The following is a 26,200-nucleotide window of genomic DNA, read 5'->3' on the forward strand; positions in this document are numbered from 1 at the left end:
GGACCCCGCTGTAGCTGTCCCGCCGAGTCCTGCGTGCCCGCGCGCGCTTTCTGGGGTCCCCCGCCCCCCTCACGAAGGGGCCCGCGCCACTAGCTGCCGGATCAGCGGCGCCCCCGGCCACAGGGCAGTCCCTCGTGGCGCGGCCTGTGCCGGGGGTGGGGGGGATGCCAAGTCACACCGAACCCCAGAGTTATTGCCCTTGACGTTCTTTTGAAATTCCTCTCAGGAAAGAGAGGCGTGTCCCATCGAACCAACGCCTCCTCCTTTGACTCTCCTCAGCACTTTAGTTGTTAGGCGCCGGGGGTGGGGGAGGGGGGGGACTCCCTGCCCCTCGCCCACCCGCGATCCGGTCCCACCACAAGGTGAGATTATTTTTAAATTTTTAAATTTTTTTTTTTTTTGCAGGCAGTGCCTTGGCCACCCGGCAGGGGCTGGGTTGCCTAGCAACGGCGGGGTCCTTCGTGGTTCGGCGGCGCTCCGGGCCTGAGGGGGGGAAACCACCGCTGAGGAAAGCTGGGGGCCCGGCGGCCTCGGTGCGGGAGGCGGCAACTGGACAGCGACGCGGGGCGGGGCGGGGCGGAGCGGGGCGGGGAGGGGGAGGAGGAGGGGGAGGTTGGCGCGCGCCCCGGGGCCCGGCCTCTGCCTCCGAGGAGAGATGAATACGGCCCTGACCCGGGTGGGGCCCGCGGCCGAGCGGCCCGCGCCGCCCGAGGAGGTGGAGGGCTCTGAGACCGGCGGGAAGGAGCCGGCGGCGGACGCGGCCCCGGGGCCCAGCACGGCGTTCCGCCTGCTGGTGACTCGGCGGGAGCCGGCGGTGAGGCTGCAGTACGCGGTGAGCGGCCTGGAGCCGCTGGCGTGGTCCGAGGACCACCGCGTGTCGGTGTCCACGGCCCGCAGCATCGCCGTGCTGGAACTCATCTGCGACGTGCACAACCCGGGCCAGGACCTGGTTATCCACCGCACGTCGGTGCCCGCGCCTCTCCACAGCTGCTTCCTCAAAGTAAGTCATGCCCGCCGCCCCGGGCTCTGGGGGTCTCCTGCCCGCCTCCCTTCCCTCCCGCGGCCGCGTCCCCGCGGGTCCCCGGGGGAATCCCCGGGCCCACGCCTCGGCCGGGGATTCCCGCCTCCTCGCACCCTGAGTCTTTAGGGTCGCCGCCGTAGCTTAAGGGGTCGGGGGGACGCCGTGTATGCCCAGTTTCCCGGATCGCCCACCCACTCCCGAGACACAGGTACATTTCGGAAGGTCCCTCTCCGGAGCCAAGTTCTCCCTGCGGCCCGGCGTCTGGCTGGCTGCTGGCGCAGATTTCTTCCCTTGGTGCTTTCTTAGGCTCCACCCCCGTGTTGACCCAACCCCAGACCTGCCTCTGCCACCCGCTCCTATTGTCTGGGGCCTGCTCCCCGAGGCTCCTGGCTGGCTTTGTTTACTGTGATGTGCCCTCCTCTTCCGCCTCCTTGGCTTTGGAAGACAGAATTTTTTTTTTTTTTTTTTTTGCTTTGTCTTTAACTGTTGCAGTGACTTTGTTATATGAGTGGTCCTTCTCATCTTGGGCAGATGGATAGATACTGGATGTCAGGGGTTAGTACTCCAGTTTTTCTTCAATAACGAAAAGGCTTTGGGATGTAGAATGAAAAATAAAGCTTCTGGAAATAAATGCAACTCTTAAGATCTTCGTATAGATTGAATGCTTCGTGTAGATTTAGTGCTTTTGGCTTCGGATTAACTAAGCTTGCCTTCAGAACTTTAAAACTGCTAAAGTTTTATTGTTGGAGCATCACCATTTTCAAAATGTGTTAAAGTAGGAAGTCGTGTTGTTCATTTAATGGTTTAAAAATATTAAAACTTTATTACTATTTGCTTTATAGGTCTGTATGCATATGTGTGATTATCAAAATGTACATTCATTCTTTCAACACACCTTTGAATACCACTATGGAAATCTCATGGACTGAGGAGCCTGGGGCGCTACACAGTCCATGGGGTTGCCAAAGGGTGGGCTAGGACTTGGTAGAACTTAGTGACTGAAACAACAGCAACAGTGTATCAGCTAGAGATCAATCTAGGCTCCAGAAGTAAAACATTGTACAAAAACAAAATCCCTGTCCTCTTGGAGCTTACATTCATTCTTTTGACAGGTCAAAAACAACAATGTAATAATAGGTAGTGATAAGTTGTAATATGTATCTATATACAGAGAAAGTGTTTCTGTGAATATGAAGTTTAAAAAAAAAAAACTACTCTGCCAAGCCATTTAAAATATAGATCAGTGACTGAATGGGGTGCAGAGAACCCACACCACTTTTAGCATACTTAATCCAAGTTTGAAAGTGACAGCTCGATGTTGAATTAGATCATTGATAAGTTTGTATGACTAAATTTTCAAAGATCTTGGACAGGGTGTGACAAATTGATTCAAGTATAAACCAGTCACCTGGAATTTGGTGATGGACAGGGAAGCCTGGTGTGCAACTGTCCATGGGGTCGCAAAGAGTCAGACATGCCTGAGCAACTCAACTGATAAACCAGTCATGTGAATAGATGTTGGTGATCCTATGAAACTGAGAAACACTCAAGGAGGGAGGCAGAACAGAGGGGTTTTAAAAGGTGAGACACCTTTCACCTCTGCTGAAAAGGAACTTACTGATGCTAACTATATGCACATCAGCTAGAGAAAATTTTAAGTGTGTGTCTCAGTGTGGTAGACTTAATGCTTCAGCAGAGAGAATTTAAAGAAGTAAAGGAATGCTGAACCGAGATGCTTTTATTAGGAAAGGTTATTTGGTGGTGAATCTGCAGCAGACCTAAAAAAAAAAAGTAGGGTTTGGGTTGTAAAAAGAAGGGAGAAAGGGGTCATCCAAGTGCCAGGAATAAGGTGCCCATCTTGTGCACAGACACTTAAGTGATGAACACAGCTTCTGGTTGCTTGCGTAAATGATTTTGGGTTCACAGCTGAGGTCAAGTAGCTTTCCTAGAGAGTCGGAGACAGTAAAGTGAGGTCAGTTTGGGAACTTGGAAGGTCAGTCTGAGATGGTTGACTTCAGTTTAGGAAGCCCTGAGGTGCTGTTACAGCGTCATAGATGAAGACTGACCTGGTGTGGTGCAGGAATGTGACTCCCACTGGACTAGAGGCAAGTAGGTGATGGTTGGAGTCAGCATAAAACAGGGGTTAAGAGAGTACACTTTGGGGACTTCCGTGGTGGTCCAGTGGCTAAGATTCCAAGCTCTGAATGCAGGGGCCCGGAGGTTTAATTCCTGGTCAGGGAACTAGATCCCACATGCCGTGGCTAAGACCCAATGCACCCAAATAAATAAATAAACAAAAATATTTTTAAAAAAAGAGAGACTACACTTTGGCACAAGATAGCAAGCCAGGTCTATCTGTAAAAGGATAATAAAGCCTACCTCGTTTAGCATCTTTAGAAGATTAAGTTAAAATATATTATTATATGTGTATATTTATATATATGCTTATATGTCCATATGTCCATATGTGATTACTTAGCACAGTTCCTGGCACACTGTAAATGCTCAGGTTAAAAAATAGTCATGCAAGTATGAAGGAAGGTCTCTGGGTTAATGCTTTGGCTATGGATACAAAGTTATCTCTTATCACTGTATTCTGATAAAAATTTGATTCTTGTCATTGGTCCTACAACTGGAAAATGAGTAATAGGAAATCCTTATATATCCCTCTAGTAATCGGTTGCTTTCCTGAAATTATTCAGTGGTGTCTTCCTCTTCTGCTTTGGTGTGCACCTCACAGAAAGCACCGGTCAGTTGGCAGTCTCATTCGCAGGCCCTGCCTGGGGAATGAAGGCCGAGATGTCCCTGCAGTTCTGAGAGAGGCCTCTGTGGGGTAAAGCTGGAGTAATGGTGGGAGTGTAAGGAAGTCTTTGTCTGTGCTTTGGTGGCACTGCCCACTCACAGGCCCTGTGGACTGAAATCTCTTTGGTGCTGGCCAGTTTGCTCCAACAAGGAAGATGGACTCCTGCAACCTAGATCGCAGTTTCAGTGTGTAGAACTGCTAGACGGCTACATGCTAAACCTCTTTGAAGCTTTTGCTCTGATCGTTATTTAGATTATGAGTTTTTTCAGGAAAATACACAGTTATAATAATAGTTCACATATTATCTGCTCTTTGCAAGTTACTGCCCTGGGCACTGATATAAAAGTGAATGGTATAAATCTGAGAACCAGTGAAGTAGTGACTTAAGAACAAGTTTACAATTTCTCTTCCCATTGGACTGCTGATTTAGTGAATCATCTAGTTGCAAACAGTTCCAAAATCTAATAATACGTGCATGACTACTTTTGTTTGTTTCAGCTGTTAGGAGCTTTAGTAATATCAACGCCATCTACTCCATTAAGTTAAATAACTGTTTCCTGTCTTTGGAATTATATTCCTGCCCTCAAGAAGCTTACTGTCTACGAGCTTCAAGTGAGTTTTTGTTAGGTGCTTACAAAGTATGTGCTGATTAGTTGTCATAGTGGCCAACTAGAAACAGGATAGCATATAGTGAAAAGATTGACTGGGGCTCAGCCTCTGAGAGCTGGACTCTTAACTAACATGCTCCTGGGGCATCTGAGTACTTGTTTTGATTCGTTAACTAGTTTTGTGATGTGAAGAGTTGAGGGGAGGTGCACTAGGTTAATTCAGATTACCTAACATGGAAATTACTGCACAAAACCCTAAGGATTTTCCTTACTGGCTGACATCCAAGCTGCTCTCCATCCTGTCAAGGATTCTTGCTGCTGTGGGTTAGGACCAAGCTTGAGCTTCCTTTATTTCATTCTGTACTGCTGTTTGGAGTTATGCATTCTCTAAGTTTATTTTCAGTTCTATAGTAGTTTCTATTGTAGTAAATTATCCTAGTCTGAGAATTATTGCTTAGTTTGTAGTATTATGGGATTTGGTGAATAATTTTATATCCACCCTCCATTTGGCAGACAACTTAATACCTACCTAACCTGCATTTTACTTTTATTAGGTCTCGTTAACATTTACTGAATTCTCAGAGACTACTACTACTTGTCATCGTAGATAACATTTATTGAGTATTTATTAATATATGCTTTACATGCATTGACTTAATTAACCTTCCTAACTCTATGAGAATGTGTCATTGCACTCTTTATAGATGAGGAAATTAAAGCCAGAAGGTTTAAACAATTTGCTCAGGGTCACAGAGCTAGTATGTGACAGAGCCAGGATTTGAATCCCGGCAATCTGCAGATTTTCAATCAAATTTTATCTACCCCATACAAAGCTGTGGGCTTTGATTAGCGTCGTTTTATTAACAGACTAGCCAGTGACACCTCTATTTAATTGGAATTTCTGGTCTGTATTTCTCCAGTATATCCATAGGTGTATCCAAGAGACTACCCTGCAATTAAGATACACTGCCTAAGAGCCCATTTCCAGAGTGTTACTTAGGATGAAGAAAGATGACTGCCCCTGCACCGCCCCACCCCCCCACCAACACCATAAGGTTCTGTTGTTAAAAAAAAGTTTAGATAACTCTGTAGCTCTATGGTAGCTACAGAGCTACTCTATAGTAGCTCCCGGCGATAACTCTTGAAGGGGGAATAATGTGTAATAAACAGCACTTTCAAAACAGTTTTAGTTACAAAACTCTTTTTCAAGGGGCAATTTAGTAGAGTGATGTTCTGTTTAACACAGTTTAGAAAAAGTTAGTCTTCTAATTCATTTGTTGGGATTTGTATCTATGTCTCTGTGGACAGTCACATCCAACTCTTTGTGACCCCATGGACTAGCCTGCCAGGCTCCTCTGTCAGTGGGATTTTCCCAGCAAGAATACTGGAGTGGGTTGCCATTTCCTTCTCTAGAGGATCTTTATCTACCTTTCACTTTATAAGCTTATTTGTTAATGTGATCTAGCAGTTAACTATTCATTGCAGTATGGTTTTCTGACACATTTCCAGTTGTCCGAGCTGTATTGAGGAATGTTATAGTTCTGAATTCATCTTCTATGTTCTGGAGTGTTATTCTTCTGGGCTTGGGGGCTTAAACTCATTTAAAGTGAGTTTTTTTGTGTGTGTTTTTGTTATATCCATGTATATTTTGGCTAGAATTCTTTATTGATCATGTTTAATGTACCCTTTCCAGTTTGAAGATAAGCATCTATGGAAAAGAAGAAAAGACAGTGGATCAAGTCCTTCTTCCTACTTCTGACATAACAGAAATCATTTCTAATTGACCTCTGCTCTCTTTGGCTTTAGTCTTCTGGCTATCTTCTTACAATTCTGGATCACCTTCTTTTGGTCATTTCTGTCTCCTCTATTTTTAATGTTCCTTTAAAGTGTTTCTAAAGAGCTTACCATTGTACACCTAGACATTAAATAAATAGAACTGCTCGTGTATGTTGCAAACTTGGAGGAGAGAGCGATAAGTGAAAGCTAGAATGTTCTCAGAAAGTCTCATAGAGCTTGACCTGGTAGGATAGATGGGTTCAGATAAGAGGAAAGATTATTCTACACAAGGGGGAGCCAGGGAAGGCAGGGTGGACATTATTCTGTAGAAACTGGAAAGAGCTATTGGAGCTGGTTCTCAGAGTAATCTGTCAGTGAAATTTCAGATGGAAGACTTATATTGCAAAGATATTGTTAAAAATCCAAACATCTAATTGTATCAAAGATATATATATATATTTATATATAGATATAGATACATAACTTTTCATGACTTTTAAACTCCTTTATTGTTTGTGACTAGTTTAGCAGAATGCTTAGTTGACTCTTTAGAATCAACTACACTTCTGTCATTGCTACTGCGTTTGTTAATTCTGAGAAGAAGGTGGGAACCAGGCTGTGAGTAACCACAGCACTTTCTCTGACCCTTAAAAATACTGCCATTTCCTATAAACAAACTAAAATTTTTAAAATTGCCATTTCGTGAGTAAATGCTTGTTTAGTTTTAGGCATGAAATTGATCTTTTAAATCTATGTCGCGTCAAAATTAATAGAATTGATGTCAAATTACTGTACGTATTTATGTGGATCAATTAATCCACCCTATGCAATGTAAATCTGTTCCTCTTAGAGTGAAATATTTATCTGATAGTTTTTATATCTTATTTTCAGGTTGGCTCAAAAAGGGAAGTTGCCGAGTGTAAACAGAGATTTGCCACCTCTGAAGACCCCACAGTCAGTCAGACTTTCATGTTGGACAGGGTGTTCAACCCTGAGGGGAAGGCTCTGCCACCACTGAGAGGGTTCAAGTACACTAGCTGGTCCCCTGTGGGCTGTGACGCTAATGGCAGGTGCCTGCTGGCCGCACTGACCATGGACAATCGCCTGACCATCCAGGCTAACCTCAACAGACTGCAGTGGGTCCAGCTGGTGGACCTGACGGAGATTTACGGAGAGCGTCTCTATGAGACCAGCTACAGGTTCTCCAGAAACGAGGCCCCGGAGGGCAGTCTCAGGGATTTCGCCGAGTTTCAGAGGCGACACAGCATGCAGGCGCCGGTGCGCATGGAGTGGTCGGGCATCTGCACCACCCAGCAGGTCAAGCACAACAACGAGTGCCGAGACGTGGGCAGCGTGCTCCTGGCGGTCCTCTTCGAGAACGGGAACATCGCCGTGTGGCAGTTCCAGCTCCCCTTTGCAGGGAAGGAGTCCATCTCTTCATGCAACACCATCGAGTCAGGAATCAGCTCTCCTAGCGTTTTGTTCTGGTGGGAATATGAGCACAACAATCGGAAAATGAGCGGCCTTATAGTGGGGAGTGCTTTTGGGCCTGTGAAAATCCTGCCTGTCAACCTTAAAGCAGTCAAAGGCTATTTCACCTTGAGGCAGCCTGTCGTCTTGTGGAAAGAAATGGACCAGCTGCCAGTCCACAGCATCAAGTGCGTGCCGCTGTATCACCCTTACCAGAAGTGCAGCTGCAGCTTAGTGGTGGCCGCACGAGGGTCCTATGTGTTTTGGTGTCTTCTCCTGATCTCCAAAGCAGGTCTGAATGTTCACAACTCTCACGTCACAGGCCTGCACTCCCTGCCCATCGTCTCCATGACTGCCGACAAGCAGAATGGGACGGTGTATACTTGCTCCAGTGACGGCAAGGTGAGGCAGCTGATCCCCATTTTCACAGATGTGGCGTTGAAGTTTGAGCACCAGTTGATTAAACTCTCTGATGTGTTTGGCTCCGTGAGGACACACGGGATAGCCGTGAGCCCCTGCGGCGCATACCTGGCCGTCATCACCACTGAGGGCATGGTCAACGGCCTCCATCCCGTTAACAAAAACTACCAGGTTCAGTTCGTTACTCTCAAAACCTTTGAAGAGGCAGCTGCTCAGCTTCTGGAGTCTTCTGTCCAGAATCTCTTTAAGCAGGTAGATTTAATAGACCTAGTACGCTGGAAGATTTTAAAAGATAAGCATATCCCTCAATTTTTACATGAAGCTTTGGAAAAAAAGATCGAAAGCAGTGGGGCCACCTATTACTGGCGTTTCAAACTCTTCCTCCTGAGAATTTTATATCAGTCGATGCAGAAAACCCCTTCAGAAGCCTTGTGCAAACCCACCCACGAGGACTCAAAAATCTTGCTAGTTGACTCACCTGGGATGGGCAATGCTGAGGATGAACAGCAGGAGGAAGGCACCTCTTCCAAACAGATTAGTAAGCAAAGCAAAGACGGCGATCCAGAGGACCCCACAGAGGACTCACTCCCTCAATCTGCGGATACTGGAGGCCGAGAGCCAATGGAAGAGAAACTCCTTGAAATCCAGGGAAAAATTGAAGCAGTGGAAATGCACTTGACGAGGGAGCACATGAAGCGAGTCCTGGGCGAAGTGTATCTACACACCTGGATCACAGAAAACACTAGCATCCCCACCAGGGGACTCTGTAACTTCCTGATGTCTGATGAGGAGTATGATGACAGAACCGCACGGGTAGGTGTTTGTCAGCAAAAACACTGAAAACCGAAAAATCTGCTTGCTTCACGAGAAAGAAATGACTTAAACTGAATTCGTAAAACTCAACCTCTGCTTTGACATTTTTAGGTAATTGATGAGCATGAGGTGCCGGAAAATAAATAGGAAGCAGATTAATGCAGAGGACATATTCATGTCCCACTAAGAATTATGTCAGTTCTTACTCTTACTGGTGCCTCGATTGATGTCCATGGTTTGGGCGATTTCGGGCTGTGGATGAGCTCCAGGAGCAGACTTGGGCAGACACTGCAGGGCTGTGATTGGGCAGACACTACAGGGGAAGGATGGCAGGCCCGCCCTCCCCTTCCTGTCTGCAGAAAGATGGGAGGGGGAGGCCTGTGGCAGGGATTCTTTGCATTTGATAGGACTTCAGGAGGTTTTCTCATTTAGCCTACAAGGGCATAGGAAGTAAAACGATTATCCATTGGGTGTTTGTTCCCCTCCCCCACCTGCAAAAACTGAGTATAATCTTTATTTTGGTGGTATAACAACCTTACAGTGTTATCTAAAATGTATTTCACAGAATTAAAGTTCTCTGACAGAACAATAGGGTTCCAAGCTTGGGGAAATACGCCATACTCCTCTTAGAGGTTTCCAGTGTACATCATCCTTCTAAGGGTTCTGAGAATTCCTATAGGAAAGAGGCCTTTAATTTTGTGCAGTTTAGTGTCATGTAGACTTTTTAACCAGGAATCCTGAGCTAACAGCTTCTAAAATCCTGAAAAACTGTTTTAAGGAACATACTGTATACTAAAATATTCAAGAAGACAAGACTATCGTCCTTTTTACTCTGAAATTTGATGTTTATTCTCACTGCCTGAAGTCTTATCTAAAATCTAAAATGTTAATTGAAGGTAATAAATTCAGGTATCTTCATGCGTAATGTTAAACCATTCACAAGTCACTTGTTGCATTTTCTTGTTGGAAAGTTGTGTGTGTGTATCCATATACTCCTAAAATTATTTCTTAAGGATGTTTGCGACAATCTGATGTTGACTGGGAAAAAAAAGCATAACCTAAAAGTTACGTTTTATTCAGCAGGCAAAACTGAGGACTTAAGCCTGGGACGCAGCGTCTAAGATAACTCAGAGAGACTGCACCAGAAGGGCAAGGGTGTGGAGCTAGGATATATAAGCGTTTTTACAACGAAGACCGTAGTCAGTCTTTGTTGCAAATAAGGAAACCAAGACATATCAGGTTAAGGAATTTAGGGCTTCTCTCTGTATGGGAAGATAACAGGGTCTGGGCTCACTGCAGTCATTACTTTGATGTGTACCTCAGCTGTCTGGGGCCACATATCCTGTGATTCTCAGCCTGGGTCTCCTTAGGATGCCCCACTGGGGGCACTGCAGCAGCTGACAGCTAGATGGGGGCCATCCTGCCTCCATCCTGAGCTCCCTCAGGGCTCACCCTCGGGCAGTAGTAACGTGCGGCTCCTGGCTGCAGCACCTTTTCTTTACTGATGTACAGCAGCAGCGTGTTCATTCACACTCAGGAGCAGTTAAGATGCACTCTTCATGTATCTGACTTTTCATCTTCAAAAGTCAGCTTTTGAAGATCGTTTCATTGTGATCTCAATGGTGTGAAGGAGTTTTCTGGTTACCGCTGGTTCATAGGACCAAGTAAGGATACTATACGCGTAAAATATTAACAAAAACTTATTAGTAAATCTATAATGACAGTTGGTTTGCAGTGGTTTAGAATAATTATTGCACATGCTGTGTGAGCATGGAAAGCTACATTTAGCACAGTTAACTTGGTTCCAACACAGCCAGTTTAAAGAAAGGAAGATTATACCTCGGCCCAGCTACAGCAACTGAGTTTCGATTGAAAACAATACATGTCTTGTTTGAAAATCCTTCTGTGTACCTAAAATGAATCTTTTCAAACCTGGTACAGTAGTTGTCCTTGCTATAAGGGACCATAAATTAGAATTCTCAAGACCTTTAAAAAAGGCCAAAAGTTAATGGACTTTAAATTTGCAAGTTATATGCACAGTAGGTAAGACACCCTTCTGAAAAAAAAAAAAAAAAAAGACACCCTTCTGAGCTATTAAGATACCCTTCAGAACATCAGTGAGCTAATTTTAGTGAATGGCAAACTAGTAAGTTCTTCTTACACAAGAGCTCAAGTGTAAATGGATTATAACTTTGAAGGACATATCTGCTAATAAGACAAGGTGGTTCTTGAGGATTGACATATTCCATGCCTCCCAAAAACGTAGCTTGTGAAGGTTTTTTCCAACAAGATAATGAAGTAGATTTAGTCTTTTTCAGACTTTCATTGACCTGGTGCAATCCTAATAAAGCAGAGAAAGAAGCAAAACTGAAGTAGGGCCAAGGCCTCAAGCTGCCCTGTCTGCCTCCTACAGCGGGCCCCCCATACCTTTGCTGTGGGGCTGGTGGGTCTCCTATCGCGGGCTCACTAGATTGGTTGTGGGTCTTTGGGCCATCAGAAGGAGAAGGTATTATTTTTTAATCTTGATCATCTTTTTACTTTGTAAGCTTTTCTGAAAGAATAGACATTTGTTTCGTTCTAGAGTTAGTATTTCACATGATACTTTGCCTGTACAGATTATGCTTTTCTTTCTTAAAAGTCAAACATTTTAAGTATAGCTGAATACTTTGTCTTCTGACAGAACTCTGAAGTCCTTTCAGAAGCAAGTAAAGGCAAATAATAAGATTTGTGTTTCAGAACATTTCTCCTTTAGTGAGTAAAGTTCACCGTTGTCACGGGGTGCCTGATTGAATTTATTTTATTTTACTCAACCAGTTGACACAAGTTGAAGGTCCAGCTTCTTTCCTTTCTACCCAGTGTGGCAGGCCCACATGGGGACGCAGCGCTCCTCTCTGGTGGAAGACGCCGCGGAGTTGTCCTCTTCTCCTTGGTGTTCGGAAGCCCTGCGCTCACGTGAAATGCCACTGACCCCTTTGTTTTACTAGGTGCTGATTGGACACATCTCAAAGAAGATGAACAAGCAGACCTTCCCTGAGCACTGCAGTTTGTGTAAGGAGATCTTGCCGTTTACAGATCGCAAGCAGGCCGTCTGCTCCAATGGCCACATCTGGCTCCGGTAAGCTGCTTTTGCGTGTTTCCAGCCTGTGCCCCACAGACCACTGTCAAGTGTTCATCCAAAGGGTATGGTGCCCATGCCATCAAGCTGGAGAAAAGCTGCTGCCGTAACACCTGCTGTGGTTTTTTTTCCATCTGTTTGACTGAAACCCTTTAGGAGTAGTTTTCTTTGTAACTGCTTGTTTGTAACTGTAATAGGAGTTTCTCTGTTTATTTTGGTAATACTGTATTTGACTTCCCTAGTAGCTCAGATGGTAAAGCAGCCACCTGCAATGCAGGAGACCCAGGTTCAGTCCCTGGGTCAGGAAGATGCCCTGGAAAAGGAAATGGCAACCCACTCCAGTATCCTTGCCTGGAAAATTCCACAGACAGAGGAGCCTGGCAGGCTATAGTCCATGGGGTCACAAAGAGTCGAACATGACTGAGTGACTAACACACAATACTATTTTACTTTGAAGTTAGTACTGAATTTTAAAAAATCATTATGATGAAAGCAAAGGCCATTAAAGTTAATAGAATATAAAGTACTCCTGTACTGTGTTTGGTTTAACAAAGGGTAGAAGTCTTCCCCTTCTCTCTCCTCAGTGTCACTCTGAGAGGACCACTCTGTGGCCCTGTGGGCTGTTTGACACTGTTGATCCCTCCCTTTTCCTCCTCCATAGAGCACCGTTTTATCACCTGGCTTCCTGGACACAGTATCTCCTTGATGTCCATCTTTGGACATGTTTTTCTTCTATCAGCACTCTCCCCACGGTATGTGTGTGCTAAGTCATTTCCGACTCTTTGCGATTCCATGGGCTATGGCCCACCAGACCCCTCTGTCCATGGGATTCTCCAAGCACGAACACTGGAGTGGGTTGCCATTCCCTTCTCCAGGGGTTCTTCCCAACCCAGGGATGGAACCAAGTCTCCTGCAGCTCCTGCATTGGCAAGTGGATTCTTACCACTGAGCCACCTGGGAAGCCCACAGCATTCTCCCTGGGCTGCCACATGTATCTGTACACTGGTGACTTAACATCACTTTAGTCTGAATCTCTTCCCTCAGTCCAGGCTTCATATCTAAGCACCTGCTCAGTTGCTCTGTTTGGAAGTTTTACAGGCATTTCAAATTTGAATCCAGCTTTTCCCACTACCTTCACCTCTACATCCCTGATCCAAGAAACATCATCTCTTGCCCAGGTTATTACAGTTATCTCCCAACCCATCTTCTATGTCTTTCCTCATGCACGCGACATCCCTCCCAGCCCGGACATCTGCGCTGGCCATCCTCTCTGCTCGGACCACTCTTCCAGCAGGGCTTCTTCCCAACCAGGCTGCCTAACATCATGACACCCGAGGACATCCCTCTCCCCTCCTGGTAGCCTTCATCCCTCTTCCTGGCTCTGTTTTCCTCCTTAGCAGTTATCACTACTTAATATATTTTTTTACTTTGGATTTTTCTCCTCCCTCTAGAGTACAAAGCTTCATGAAGACAGGGAATTTTGTTGTTTTGTTCCTGGCTATTTCGGGAACAATGTCTGATATATGGTAGGCACTCACTAAATTGTTTAAATTTATTTTCAATAGAAACAGGATTTTGCTACATATACTTAATAACTTCCCTATTCTCTTACCAAAATGTTGTGGTTATTTTCTATATCAGTGCATAGATCCCATTCTTTTTTTTTTTTTTTTTTAAGTTTTGAATTTTAATTTATATAAATATTATTTCAGATTAAGTTTTACAGACATATCACCAAATCTGGAAGTATTTAGTTTTATTAATGGTTTTTAATTTAAAATTTCTCAGATATAAATATTTTGAAATGAATGCTGAAAGTTGTTCAGCTATACAATTTGACCACATGCTTACTCATTTAAAAGCATTTTTTCCCATTATTACTTGACTATCCTTTTCTTTTCTCCCATCAAAATCAGTATGTGACAAGTTTAACTTAAATCCATCTCTATTCCTCCTATCCATAACATTCATTAACACAAATACCAGTACTACTAATAATACCACCTGCTCATTAGTGGATTACAGTCAATACGAGTATTCACCTGGTGCTTATAAATTGTACTGGTTGGTTTAATTATTACAATAATTATGTTATAAACCTCCTAGCATTCTTGAGAATACTCAGTATACTTCTCACAGTCAGAGAATGTTCAGTGAATTTGGAAGATTTCCTGTTTCATTTACCAAGGATCCTTCTTGAGGTTTTTTATAGGCTCCTAACTTCTTAAAATTTGAGAAAATACCCACAAGGGTCCCAGAATAGGGAATGGGGTTTAGGGCAATATACAAAGCCTCTTCTCGTGTATCAGTTCAGTTCAGTTCAGTCGCTCAGTCGTGTCTGACTCTTTGTGACCCCATGAATCGCAGCACGCCATCCGACTCTTTGTGACCCCATAAATCGCAGCACGCCAGACCTCCCTGTCCATCACCAACTCCCAGAGTTCACTCAGACTCACGTCCATCGAGTCAGTGATGCCATCCAGCCATCTCATCCTCTGTCGTCCCCTTCTCCTCCTGCCCGCAATCCCTCCCAGCATCAGAGTCTTTTCCAATGAGTCAACTCTTCGCGTGAGGTGGCCAAAGTACTGGAGTTTCAGCTTTAGCATCATTCCTTCTAAAGAAATCCCAGGGCTTATCTCCTTCAGAATGGACTGGTGGATCTCCTTGCAGTCCAAGGGACTCTCAAGAGTCTTCTCCAACACCACAGTTCAAAAGCATCAATTCTTCGGTGCTCAGCTTTCTTCACAGTCCAACTCTCACATCCATACATGACCACTGGAAAAACTGTGGCCTTGACTAGACGGACCTTTGTTGGCAAAGTAATGCCTCTGCTTTTCAATATGCTATGTAGGTTGGTCATAACTTTCCTTCCAAGGAGTAAGCGTCTTTTAATTTAATGGCTGCAGTTACCATCTGCAGTGATTTTGGAGCCCCCCAAAATAAAGTCTGACACTGTTTCCACTGTTTCCCCATCTATTTCCCATGAAGTGATGGGACCAGATGCCATGATCTTCGTTTTCTGAATGCTGAGTTTTAAGCCAACTTTTTCACTCTCTTCTTTCACCTTCATCAAGAGGCTTTTTAGTTCCTCTTCACTTTCTGCAATAAGGGTGGTGTCATCTATGGTCAACTAATTTACGACAAAGGAGGCAAGACTATGCGATGGGGGAAAGACAGTCTCCTCAATAAATGGTGTGAAAACTGGACAGCTTAACCGGAGGTCTTCTGGAATCTGAGACTGGGCCGCGTGAGCTTTCTGCTGAGTTCGTTTTTCGCTGTCCCGGTTTCCAGCACGATGGGCCTTCCCCTGAGTTGGGTTTCTTCGCCTTCCGTTTCTAGCGCGGGAGCCTCGCTGAGTTGGGCTCCTGCTGTGTTTGGCCTCTTCTGCGCAGAGGTTGTTTCAGCCAGGTTAAACCCGTGTCACAGCACCACAGATGTCACACTAGTGTACGTTCCCCTGTTCTTTGTCTCGTCACAACATAGATTTGGAGCAACGGACATTAAAGCCCTCGGTGCGTCACAGCTCTCGGGTCTTGGACAAACCGTGCTATAGCTCTTAGGCAAATCAGTGTTACAGCTCTATTTTATTTAGAAGATAGCAGGAGAGGGGGAGAGAGAGAGAGAGAGAGGGAGAGAGAGAAGAGCGCATGCACGAAGGAGAGAGAGTCTCCATAGATCCCATTCTTAACAGCCATAGAGTTTCCCGTTGTATGGATATTCCATTATTTCCTCTCTTGTTGACTGATATTGGGATTTTTTTCCAGTCTTTATTGTGTACCTATACTTTTTTCTAATTTAACTGTTCAGACTTATGTTTCAGGGGAGACTAGGAATAGTAGTGGTCTTGTAACAACAGCAACCAGCACCTCTTGGTGCTGCCAGTGTACCAGGCACAACACTCAGCAGCACGCACATCTCAAGCCACGTGTCGGACACAGATGAGGAAACTGGCGCCTGAGGATGTTCAGTACTTTGTCCACAGTCATGCAGGTGGTTAGTGGCAGAGCTGAGAACCTGGCCTTCTGGCTCCAGAGTTTTCACGTGTAACCTCTGTCCATTGTTGTCTCTTGAATGGCTTCTTCCACAAAGAATGGGTGAGAATGGGTGCTTGCTCTCATTCAGGTATAGTCTTTCTTCCTGTGCACCCAGGCCTTTACTCAAGGTAAACCGACTAGGAACTCCTTCCCCCACCTCCCTTCTTTGTGTGCTTTACTCCTTATTGCTCTTCCTAAATCCTGTTAGCTTTCAGAAAACCTTCCCTGCAGAGCCCAGCAGCTCTCTCTGACCTCCCATCGCTCCCACCTGCCCTTACTTGCCAGGTCCTGGCCGATGCTCAGTGAAAGGTCATTGGGTGGAATTGAATCTCTGAGCATTTGTTTATGTCCCTTATTTTTTTGTACCACTAATTGTGTCTTCTGTATCTTTCAAGGTTTCACCACTGTGCCATTAGTCTTAAACATTGTGCTTATACGTAATCTTAAAAATCACTAACAATAATTTCTGATATATAGTTATTTTGTTTAACGTATGAAAAATTCACAGTATAGTTGGGTATAAACAGACTGCATTCTTTCCCAGGGCTGCAGTGACTGTCTGGATTAGAAGCCTTGTATCTCTTGGCTTAGCCTGACATGGGCACTTCCCCTTTACTAAGTGTGTGGTGGGTCTGGCCAGCTGTCCTGTGCAGGGGGATACATGGTTGCCATGAATTTGTCAACCATTTTTGCCCTTCACTTAGTTAACTCATTTTAGAATACTTGTCCGTGGTGAGTTAACCTTCCAACACTGTACTGCTTTCCACTGTTGGTAGCACTGATGATACAATCTGTCTGCTTTCAGGTGCTTTTTAACCTACCAGTCCTGCCAGAGTTTGATATACAGAAGGTGTTTGCTCCATGACAGCATCGCTCGCCATCCAATTCCAGAAGGTGGGTGCTCCCCTGGCTGCGGCAGGGTGAGGTTGAGCGCACTGCATGTGCTGGTGCCTCAGGGGCACCCCTCTCCCCTCCTGGGTCTCTGGCCGTCGGGGACAGGGAGCAAGCTCGTTCTGCTCTGTACAGTGCTGTTATGAACCCACACCTGATGAACACGGTCACTGGAATCACCAACATGCGAAGAGCATCACACTGTGTGAGTAAGGAAGGCTGCAGTTTGCTGTGCTGTCACTGCAAATCATTCATTCAAACAACGCCAAAGACTTTGTTTTAGATGGCATATGTAGATTCTATTTGAATGAAAACTCTGCAGCTGGTAACAGATAAAGACAGCCTTGCCGAAACAGGACGTGCACCTGGAGGCGCCCTTCTAGTGGCCACGGTGGGGCTGTTTTTCTGGTTCATCGATACTCTCTTTCCTGATAGCCCTAGTGACAGAGTGCACATTCCTGAATCAATTGTTGGAATAAGATCATAGACACGAACCAGGGATTGATGATTTAAACAGTCACATGAATGTCAGTTTATAACCTGAGTTTCATTAATATCACACTAACCGAATGAGCTTACTAGACAGCACGCATATGGCGGTGTACGCTTTGGGGGTAACGTGTGGTCTCAAATGTTTTACACAGAATGTTCTGTGTAAAACCACACAGCCTTCTTGATTTTTGCTCTAAACTGGCTGAAGCTCTCTAATTCTGAGAAGTGGACGTGTTGGCATGTTCTGTTCTGTTTTGACTCTTTATTGTGGAAAATGCAATCCTAAAAGTAGAGAAAAAGAGGATGAGAAACTCTTATATACCTGTCATTCAACTTCAAAAATCGCCAGCTCATAATCTTTCATTTCGTCTGTAGTCCTCCTCCTCTCCTCTGGCTGCATTATTTTGAAACAAATTTGGGGGACTTTTAAACACTTGCTGCAATTGAGAATTGGTTTATAGTTTAGACAGGAAATCAGGGAAGATGGGAACAAACTCAAAAACAAGCACACCTGCCAGTTGACTTTGCACTGAGCCACATGCAGCTCCTGGGGAGAACGGGAATCTCTGAGCTCTGGACAGTACTCACCAGTAGGCAGAGCATTTGACAGGCCAGGGAGTTCTGTAAAAGGAGGAGAGCGCGTCGACACACAGTGTTTTCAGAGTAGGTTTTAACATTAACCATGTGTGAGAAACACTCATTCGTTATCCTTATTTTCCTCTTTCATCACACATTTAACTTTGGGAACCACAGATCTAGCCCAGCCTCGTCTAGAATGTTACAGTGAGGACCTCTGTGCAGTGGGGCCAGAATACCCACACCTGCACACCGTGGTCGGCCCAGGGCATGTCCCATCTGACTGCTTTCCCTGAAGTGTGCACTCAACTATCGCTTGTCTCCCTTTGGCAGACCCTGACTGGATTAAGAGGTTACTGCAGAGCCCCTGCCCTTTCTGCGACTCTCCTGTTTTCTGAGTGTCCACGGTGGGAAGACAGAGTGTCGTCTAGCCCGAAGAGCTGGGACGCGCTGGCGCAGGCCTGGCCTCCACAAGAGGAAAGGTGCCCTTGTGACGGTCGGTAAGCCTGGGAACTCCCTGCCGAAGTGTGTGCTCCGTCTCCAGGGACTACAGGATATCTGTAAAGGGACTGTGTGCAGAGATCTTAAGTCATTTTGAGATGAACATTAGCCCCCACTCCTTATCACTTATTTTTCAAGTGTTGAAGTATCTTGACTGAAACAGTTTGAACACAATGAATGCCCTGTTGTTTCTCAACAGAGTGACCTCTTCTAGGGAGTGTGGGTAAGGGCCTCGCTGGGCCGAATTAGGCTTTAACCCTGGCCCAGATCTGGAACTGTCTCGTGGCTCCAGGACGCTTAGTTACCAGGTACATGGCACATGGTGTCTAGCAGATACTCAAATGTCTAAAACAATATGTGGGCCTCATATTTTGTTCTCAACAAATAGCTTCAGATCTACGTCCCGCCAGCTTTTTTCGTGTGTATTGAAACCATTTTCTTAAAACTATATATTTTTAAGAGGTTAAAGCCAAGACTAAAGTTAGTTTTAATGTGTTGGAAGATCAGGTGACTCTCGTAATTGTGACTTGTTTTTAACGATTTCTCCCATGTCGTCAGTTCTGCCCCAACCCCTCCATGTATATGAGGGTGTCATAGTATTCCTGTTTACCTGTGTCACACCTCTCTTCAGACTGAACTGTGATGACCAGGTGAGATGTTTGTACATAGAGGAAAAAGAATATTTTCTCCTTTATTTTCTCCTAGTACTAAAACCCTTACTATTTTTCATGTTGACATGTCCAAATGTCTCATTTCTATCCCAAGTCTGTCTAGAGACTTCTAGAGAGAGCTGGACAGCTCAGAATGTGGACCCTTGAGCCTTGGTGCTATGGTGTATGTGGCTGGGTCAACCAGAGCCTGGGAATGCCTTCTCTCTGCAAAGATCCTTGATATTTATAACACAGGTATTTTTCTGTGGGCTGTTAAGAGATGTTAGACGTTAATTGGTCTTAAAACCTAAAATCAAAAATAGACATTCTAGAACTACAATGTTCTTGGATTTTTAAATAAGTATCTGAGGGATTGGTGCTAATTATTAACAGGACTGTAATGCCTTGAATAGGAAATAGAATATGTGAAATTTAACTCATACTATTTTTCATTTTTGTATCCTTAGTGAAAGACTTTTGCCCTCGCCGAGTAGTTGTTTTTGTTCAGTCTCTCAGTCATGTCTGACTCTTTGCGACCCCGCACACTGCAGCCTGCCAGGCTTCTCTGTCCTCACTGTCTCCCAGAGGTGACTCGCTGAGAAATACTTGTTCTTTGGAGAGTGTGTAACGCAAGCACTGCTCCCTCCTATAGTGTCTCCCTCCTAGTATCTTCCCCCGCTGTCCATACATATTGGAGACGAGCCTTTATGAGGCGCTTCCAAACAGTCTGCTTGGAAATGTCTTTCGTTTCCCATTCAAATTTTTGTCTCCTGTGTTTAATTCTGTATTTCTGTTGCTTTTTCATTCTGCTGGTGTCTTCTGCTTGTCTTTCTCATTTTGGTGGCAATTTCAAGTGGAGTATTTGTCCAGACTTCAGGGTCCACCATGTTCAATAGATTATCAAGAGAAAGAGAGCTAGGCAGCATTAAGATCATGAAGAAAGAAAGTGAAAGTGAAGTCGCTCAGTCGTGTCGGACTCTCTGCGAATCCATGGACTGTAGCTACCAGGCTCCTCTGTCCATGGGATTTTCCAGGCAAGAGTACTGGAGTGGGTTGCCATTGCCTTCTCCAGGGGATCTTCCCAACCCAGGGGTCAAACCTGGGTCTCCTGCATTGCAAGCAGACGCTTTACCATCTGAGCCACCAGGGAAGTCTCATGAAGATCATGAAGAGCACAGCCCAGAAAGTTGTAGCCTTTATAGCAAACATGACAGTAAAAACTGAGATCCTATTGAGGCACTGCTGTGGTTTGTACAGTTGGAGTGTGCTTGTGTGCATGTGTGCTCAGTCACTTCAGTCGTGTCCAACTCTGTGTGACCCCAGGGAAGCCCCATAGCAGGCTTGCTGCTACTGCTTCTAAGTCGCTTCAGTCATGTCCGACTCTGTGGGACCCCATGGACTGCAGCCTACCAACCTTCTCCATCCATGGGGTTCTTCAGGCAAGAGTACTGCAGTGGGGTACCATTGCCTTCTCTGCCATAGCATGCTTGCTGCTACTGCTGCTAAGTCGCTTCAATTGTGTCCGACTCTGTGCGACCCCATAGATGGCAGCCCACTAGGCCCCTCCGTCCCTGGGATTCTCCAGGCAAGAATACTGGAGTGGGTTGCCATTTCCTTCTCCAATGCATGAAAGGGAAAAGTGAAAGGGAAGTCGCTCAGTCATGTCTGACTCTTCGCGACCCCATGGACTGCAGCCCACCAGGCTCCTCCATCCATGGGATTTTCCAGGCAAGAGGACTGGAGTGGGGTGCCATTGCCTTCTCCATAGCGTGCTTAGTTTCACTTATTTTTTTGGTCCTTGGACTGCAAGATCAAACCAGTCAATCTTAAAGGAAATCAATTCTGAATATTCATTAGAAGGACTGATGCTGAAGCTCCAATACTTTGGCCACTTGATGTGAAGAGCTGATTCATTGGAAAAGACCTTGATGCTGGGAAAGACTGAAGGCAGGAGGAGACGGGGACAAGAGGACAAGGTGGCTGGCATCCCCGACTCAGTGGACATGAGTGTGAGCAGCTCCGGGAGACGGTGAAGGACAGGGGGGCCTGGCATGCCGCAGTCCACGGGGTCCCAAAGGGTCGGACATGACTGAGGGACTGAGCAACAGCAACAAATCAGAGTTAGTACTTGCTTTGTTATTATTGCAGAACTTTGTGGTGCTGCCATTTAAAACATACGTTAAGTTTTTATTGAAATCTATTGTGCATTTGGGGGGAAATTTTGACTCTTAGGAGTGAACTTAAAAAGGGTTGCCTGAATTATTCTGTATATCTGTAGGGGTAAACTTGGCAACAATTTTACTGGAAAGGGGCTTCTCTGTACAGGGGCTCTGCCCAATGGCATTCTTAAGACTTTGAAGTCCAGCTAACACCTGCCTCAGCCTAAACTTCTGCACACTGAGTCAGGAGTCCTCCCCTGTTTCCTCACCCCTCCCCTCTTCCATGGAGGTTAATCCATTGACCTGTGAGGATGAGAGGCGACTGTGAGTTAATGGCAGCGTCACAGACACAGTACCCTTCTGAATGTCCTAAACGTCAGCTCACATGGCGACAGTGCTGAGCAGTGAAGCCCTGGAAGAGTGGGCAGGACACCGGGAGTCTTCAGACTGGCCGCCTCTCCTGGTTTACATGTACCGTACGCTCTCTTCCATCCTGAAATGTCCCTGGCCTGGGTGGTGTGTTTCAAGTTAGTTTCAGCTGTCACTGCTCTGTAGGCTCTATAGCTCTATAGGCATGGATGCAGTGGCAGTGATGCCGCTGCTCTGTGTGACGGTGCGGGAGCAAAGGTCCTCCACGACTGGACCTTTGAAGCCAAGGCAGCACTGCATCTTGGGAACCTGATCCACACCTGTGTCACATCTTCCCTGCTTAAGGTTAATTTGTTCCCATTATCCTAGATAAGAAATTGGTAGCTTGTTAGGCTTGATATTCATTCTGAAATCCTCCTGTGTCCACGACCCAGACTTCAAGCCATCTCTGCCTGTTATCATATCTGCCAAAACTACCAATTGTTTTTCAATGTCAGAAGTTATTAGAAGCACTGGTGAAGCTCGTGGTGGAGTGTGACATTTTTCTGCTTCTTCGTCTAGGAAGTTTTTGAGAATGTTAATGTTGGGCGTCGGGACTAGAGCTGTTAGCAGCCATCACCAGTTAATTAGGTTAAAAGAATGTCAAGGGGTAATAATTAAATATTAAAATATGTTCTGTTGTAATTGTGATGGTGTGAGCTAAAAAACAGAAGAAATCAAGGCTCATGGGTCTTGTCAAGAAGAATACGGAGCTGCATTTATGGAGTCCCCGCTCCCTGGGCAGCACTGAACCGTGTTACGCGAGTTGCCATAGCTCCCAGAGTGAAACGAGGAGTTGCTGTCAGTGTCCAACTTCCACAGGCCCGCCCGTCCGTCTATCCCCGCTGCTCCTGACCCCTCTCTGCCTCACTCCTCCTCCTAGGAGAGGCCCTCTCTATTTCCCTCCCTGTCCTTCTCTCAGCCTTAGGACACCCTCTGAGCTATCAGTCTGATAGAAAATTAGGTTTGTGATAAAATTTCTAAAAACTACATTCCTAGAAGGCTTCCCTTCCTATAAGGAACTATTAAACAGTAGTTTTTCTTGCTGAAGGTAATATAATAGTGTTAGCTGTTAAGAGCTCAATAAACTGTATCTGATTTTTTCCTCAAAGTCTCCCTGTTGGAGTGCCCAGCACCTCCAAACTGGATTTCAGGCAGAATAGACTGCATTTCTGCTCCCTGCCACACCCGCTCTGCTTCCCACACCAGTAAGTCCTGACAAGCAAAAATTCAGGTTATATTCCAGGTCAGCAGGCCTCAAATTTTTAAATGAAAGTAGGTTTTGCCCCCCCCCCTTTTTTTTTCATTTTAGAGATTGGACAGCACAGACAGCAAATAGCCAGATAGATAATGCATTTCTTTATGCTAGCTTGCCATGGGCTGTGGAGCGTGAACACCTCCGTGCACTCTCCCACTGCTCCCATGTGGGTGGAGCTCGGCAGGGCTGGTCACCACACAGTGGCTTGAGCATCTAGCCTCCCCCTCGACACTGTTGGACTGTTAGAATGCCTCTAACGGAGCTCAAGTGAGGCGCTTGCACTTCGGCTCTTAGTAGAAGCATCACCTGGCAGTTGAAAGCAGAGTTTTGGGCCATGTCTCAAGTCTTATAGGTATTGAGCTTTGCACTGCTCTTTCTTGACCCTAAAAGCAGTTTTTGGAGCTAAGATCTTCATGTCTGTTGTTCAAACTGATGTTAGAGTGTGTGCAATTTGACTGTCGTATTGAATTAGGGCTTCCCTGGTGGTTCAGTCAGTAAAGAATCTGCCTGCAATGCAGGAGACTTGGGTTCGATCCCCGGGTTGGGAAGATCCCCGGTTGGGAGGAGGGCATGGCAACCCACTCCAGTATTCTTGCCTGGAGAATCTGCATGGACAGAGGAGCCTGGCAGGCTGCAGTCCATGGGGTCGCAGAGTTGGACATGACTGAGCAACTAAGCACGGCGCATATTGAATTAAGTCACATTTGCAGAGTTGCTTCCACTCACCACAGCATCACAGTCCTGGTATAGAGCTGGGTTTTTCAGAAGATGAAGACTAGTTTCCGAGGCACGACACACATCAGCGTCAGGACTGGCTGGCTGGCCTGAGTCTGGTAAGCAGGGTGCAGCCTCCCATTGGCATGTGTGGTGTTTTATGATGGCTGTTTCTGAAAACCTGCTGTGGAATCAGTAAGTTTTAACAGGGAAGTGACTGTTTATAAATATACATGTCCTATAAAGAAGTTTAGTCCTTTTGGTATATGCATATTTAACATCCACCCCGCCACCCCCCACAGCCTCTTTGATTAGGTGATTCAACTTTTCTTGTCTTGCTTTTTTTAGGTTGTAACTATACTCTGGGGAGAGACTTAGTATAGGGTCTGATCCTAGGCAGTGAGCTTACTTAGCACAGTGTTAGTGGCTTCCCTGCATGGTGTTCATCCCTTCATTCCAGGCTTGGGAGGGGCTGCAAAGCAGGGAGTGATGGCACTTTCATCCTGATACGAGAAAGTGAAGGTGCGGGCTCTCTAGTGGAAATACTGTTAATGAGTTGGCTGGAATTGAATTTCAAAACTCTAAATCTTGTAAATTTTTCTAAGGTAAAAACTTGACTACGTCACTATCATGAGATCCTGTTAGTTTCATAAAAGGGTCCCGTGAAGTGGTTTCATTGGATGGTGTAAGAGGTGGTGGCTTTGAAGCATTTTGTATTTTATCAGTTTGACATTTGGCTAATGGATTGGTGAGGTCAAGGGTGTTTTGTTTTTGGTACTAATGCAAAAGTAAATGCAAAAATGAATTATGACTTTTTAAAGACTTTAACACAGATTTGTTTGAAAGGAAAGTGAGTATCAAACTTGGGAATACAGAAATAAGACTATAGGAAAATAAGCCCGTGTTGTGTATAGTGGCATATATTCTATGTTTATCCTATGCCTGTGCTATCTTTGTGCTTGGCTTCAAACTACGTGTTTGTTTACATGCAATATTTTTTGAAATAAAAAGAACAGGCATCCAAAAACTTGGGTTATAGAAAGGGGACTTTTTAAAATTCTTACCATCTGATTAGGTGGTATGTTTTAGACTTTTAGTATGTAAGTAAAACAGCCTTGAGACTAAATAGCACATTTTGCTTGGAATACCCCATCCAGAGGAATCCACTGCTTCTCTGCACTGTACATATGTACATAGTGTCCACGATTAGATTGTAAGCTCCTCGAGGGCAGGAACTTGTCGTCTTGTCTTGGGAGTTCCTGCAGTGCCGAGTGTGAAGTGCCTTGCACAGCGTAGGTGCTGGTGACACAGAGAAGGAGTGAGTAGCTTCCTGCCACCTTTATGACGAAGCTTGGTTTACTTTCTCCGCTGTGTTGAGAACTGCAAAGTACTAATGATGGGAAGAGGGCAAAATTCTTTCTTGGATTTCAGCTGGGTCTCCTGAGCTGAAGCAGACCATGCTGTCTCCTTGGCACTAGTTATCTTCTTGCCCTGAAGACATACTAGTGTCCTGAGCTTTTATATGATAAAAGGGCGGCAGTCTCTGGGCAAAGTTTGAAGTGGGAAAGATTATAGAGAAAATGAAGTGGAAATTTTGGAGGGTGTTCATCAAATGCAGTCCTGTGGGGCAATCTTACTTTAGTTATTACTAAAGGAAAGGATAGCAATTCTCTTTCTTTACCAGTTAGCTGGTTGGCCAATTTTCCAGTTAACAAAAGATTGTTGGGTTTTTTTTTAAACTTTTTCCCATTTTGCATTCCCCCCTCAATTGCTCTTTATGATTCTAGTACTTAGAGTCTATTAAAGTTGCTGTGAATATCCAGTGCTGTACATAATGGCAGTTTTGTAAATGTGAAATAACCTCAATTATGTTGTGTTTTGTATGCAGAGCCACTAGTATTGTTATCTTGGCCACTTTTTTAATTCAAAATAAATAAAATAATCAAGTTATTTGTATATTGTGTGCATATTTTGTCGGGGTCACCAGTTTGTAGCAAGGGTTAGAAACCTTCTGCCCCACCCAGCACCAGCAAAGGCACTTCGAGAAGAGAAGGGGGAGAGCTGTGCCTCAGAGAAATGGCCGTCAGCAAGGGCCCCAGAATCAATGCAGAATGCCTTCAATGGTTTATTCTAGAGAAAGTTGAGGAATGTAAGGGGAAATCAGACAGCTTCAGTAGGCTGTTAGACCACAAATACTTAATGTCAGTTGACGAGTATCTGGTGAGTGTTTAAGTGAAGTGCTCATTACCAGGATTTCATCAACAATAAGCATGTGATTCAGACAAATCCTCCTGGTGAGAACAACCAGAAACACCAAACAGGAGAAAGAAAATGAATACATGCCTCAATGTGTGGTAATAAAACTTCTGAAAGATCAAAGAGAAAAAAAAACTTTAAGCAAAAAAAAAAAAAAACACAAATATTTTCTCAAAAGAAAACAAGTTAACCTTAAAAAGAAAAAATTAGTAAGATTTAAAGATGACTTCTCATG

The 26,200-nt window shown here is 45.0% G+C and overlaps 1 protein-coding gene across 2 annotated transcripts; it reads left to right on the forward strand.

Annotated features, from left to right (window-relative positions):
* The first annotated feature begins 116 nt into the window (after positions 1–116).
* Positions 117–25,665, forward strand: GTF3C4 (general transcription factor IIIC subunit 4). Of its 2 annotated transcripts, none has more exons than XM_070799506.1 (5): positions 117–362; positions 7,100–8,911; positions 11,896–12,026; positions 16,866–16,954; positions 18,353–25,665. In XM_070799506.1, the coding sequence occupies exons 2-5, from the start codon at positions 7,178–7,180 to the stop codon at positions 18,415–18,417; spliced, it is 2,019 nt and encodes a 672-aa protein (XP_070655607.1). In that variant the 5' UTR covers positions 117–362; positions 7,100–7,177; the 3' UTR covers positions 18,418–25,665. The 2 variants fall into 2 exon arrangements, with proteins under 2 accessions (XP_070655607.1, XP_019825132.2); XM_019969573.2 differs by lacking the exon at positions 117–362 and adding an exon at positions 604–1,000.
* The last annotated feature ends 535 nt before the right edge of the window (positions 25,666–26,200 follow it).

Source organism: Bos indicus, chromosome 11 (genome assembly GCF_029378745.1).
Source record: "Bos indicus isolate NIAB-ARS_2022 breed Sahiwal x Tharparkar chromosome 11, NIAB-ARS_B.indTharparkar_mat_pri_1.0, whole genome shotgun sequence".
NCBI lineage: Eukaryota > Metazoa > Chordata > Mammalia > Artiodactyla > Bovidae > Bos > Bos indicus.

What these genes read in the sequence shown, in the direction of transcription:
- GTF3C4 (XM_019969573.2), top strand. Translation starts at nt 656, where the DNA reads ATGAATACGGCCCTGACCCGGGTGGGGCCCGCGGCCGAGCGGCCCGCG. An exon ending in TCCACAGCTGCTTCCTCAAA is followed by an intron (nt 1,001 to 7,099) that starts GTAAGTCATGCC and finishes TCTTATTTTCAG; the next exon opens with GTTGGCTCAAAAAGGGAAGT. An exon ending in TCGCCATCCAATTCCAGAAG is followed by an intron (nt 16,955 to 18,352) that starts GTGGGTGCTCCC and finishes TCCCTTTGGCAG; the next exon opens with ACCCTGACTGGATTAAGAGG.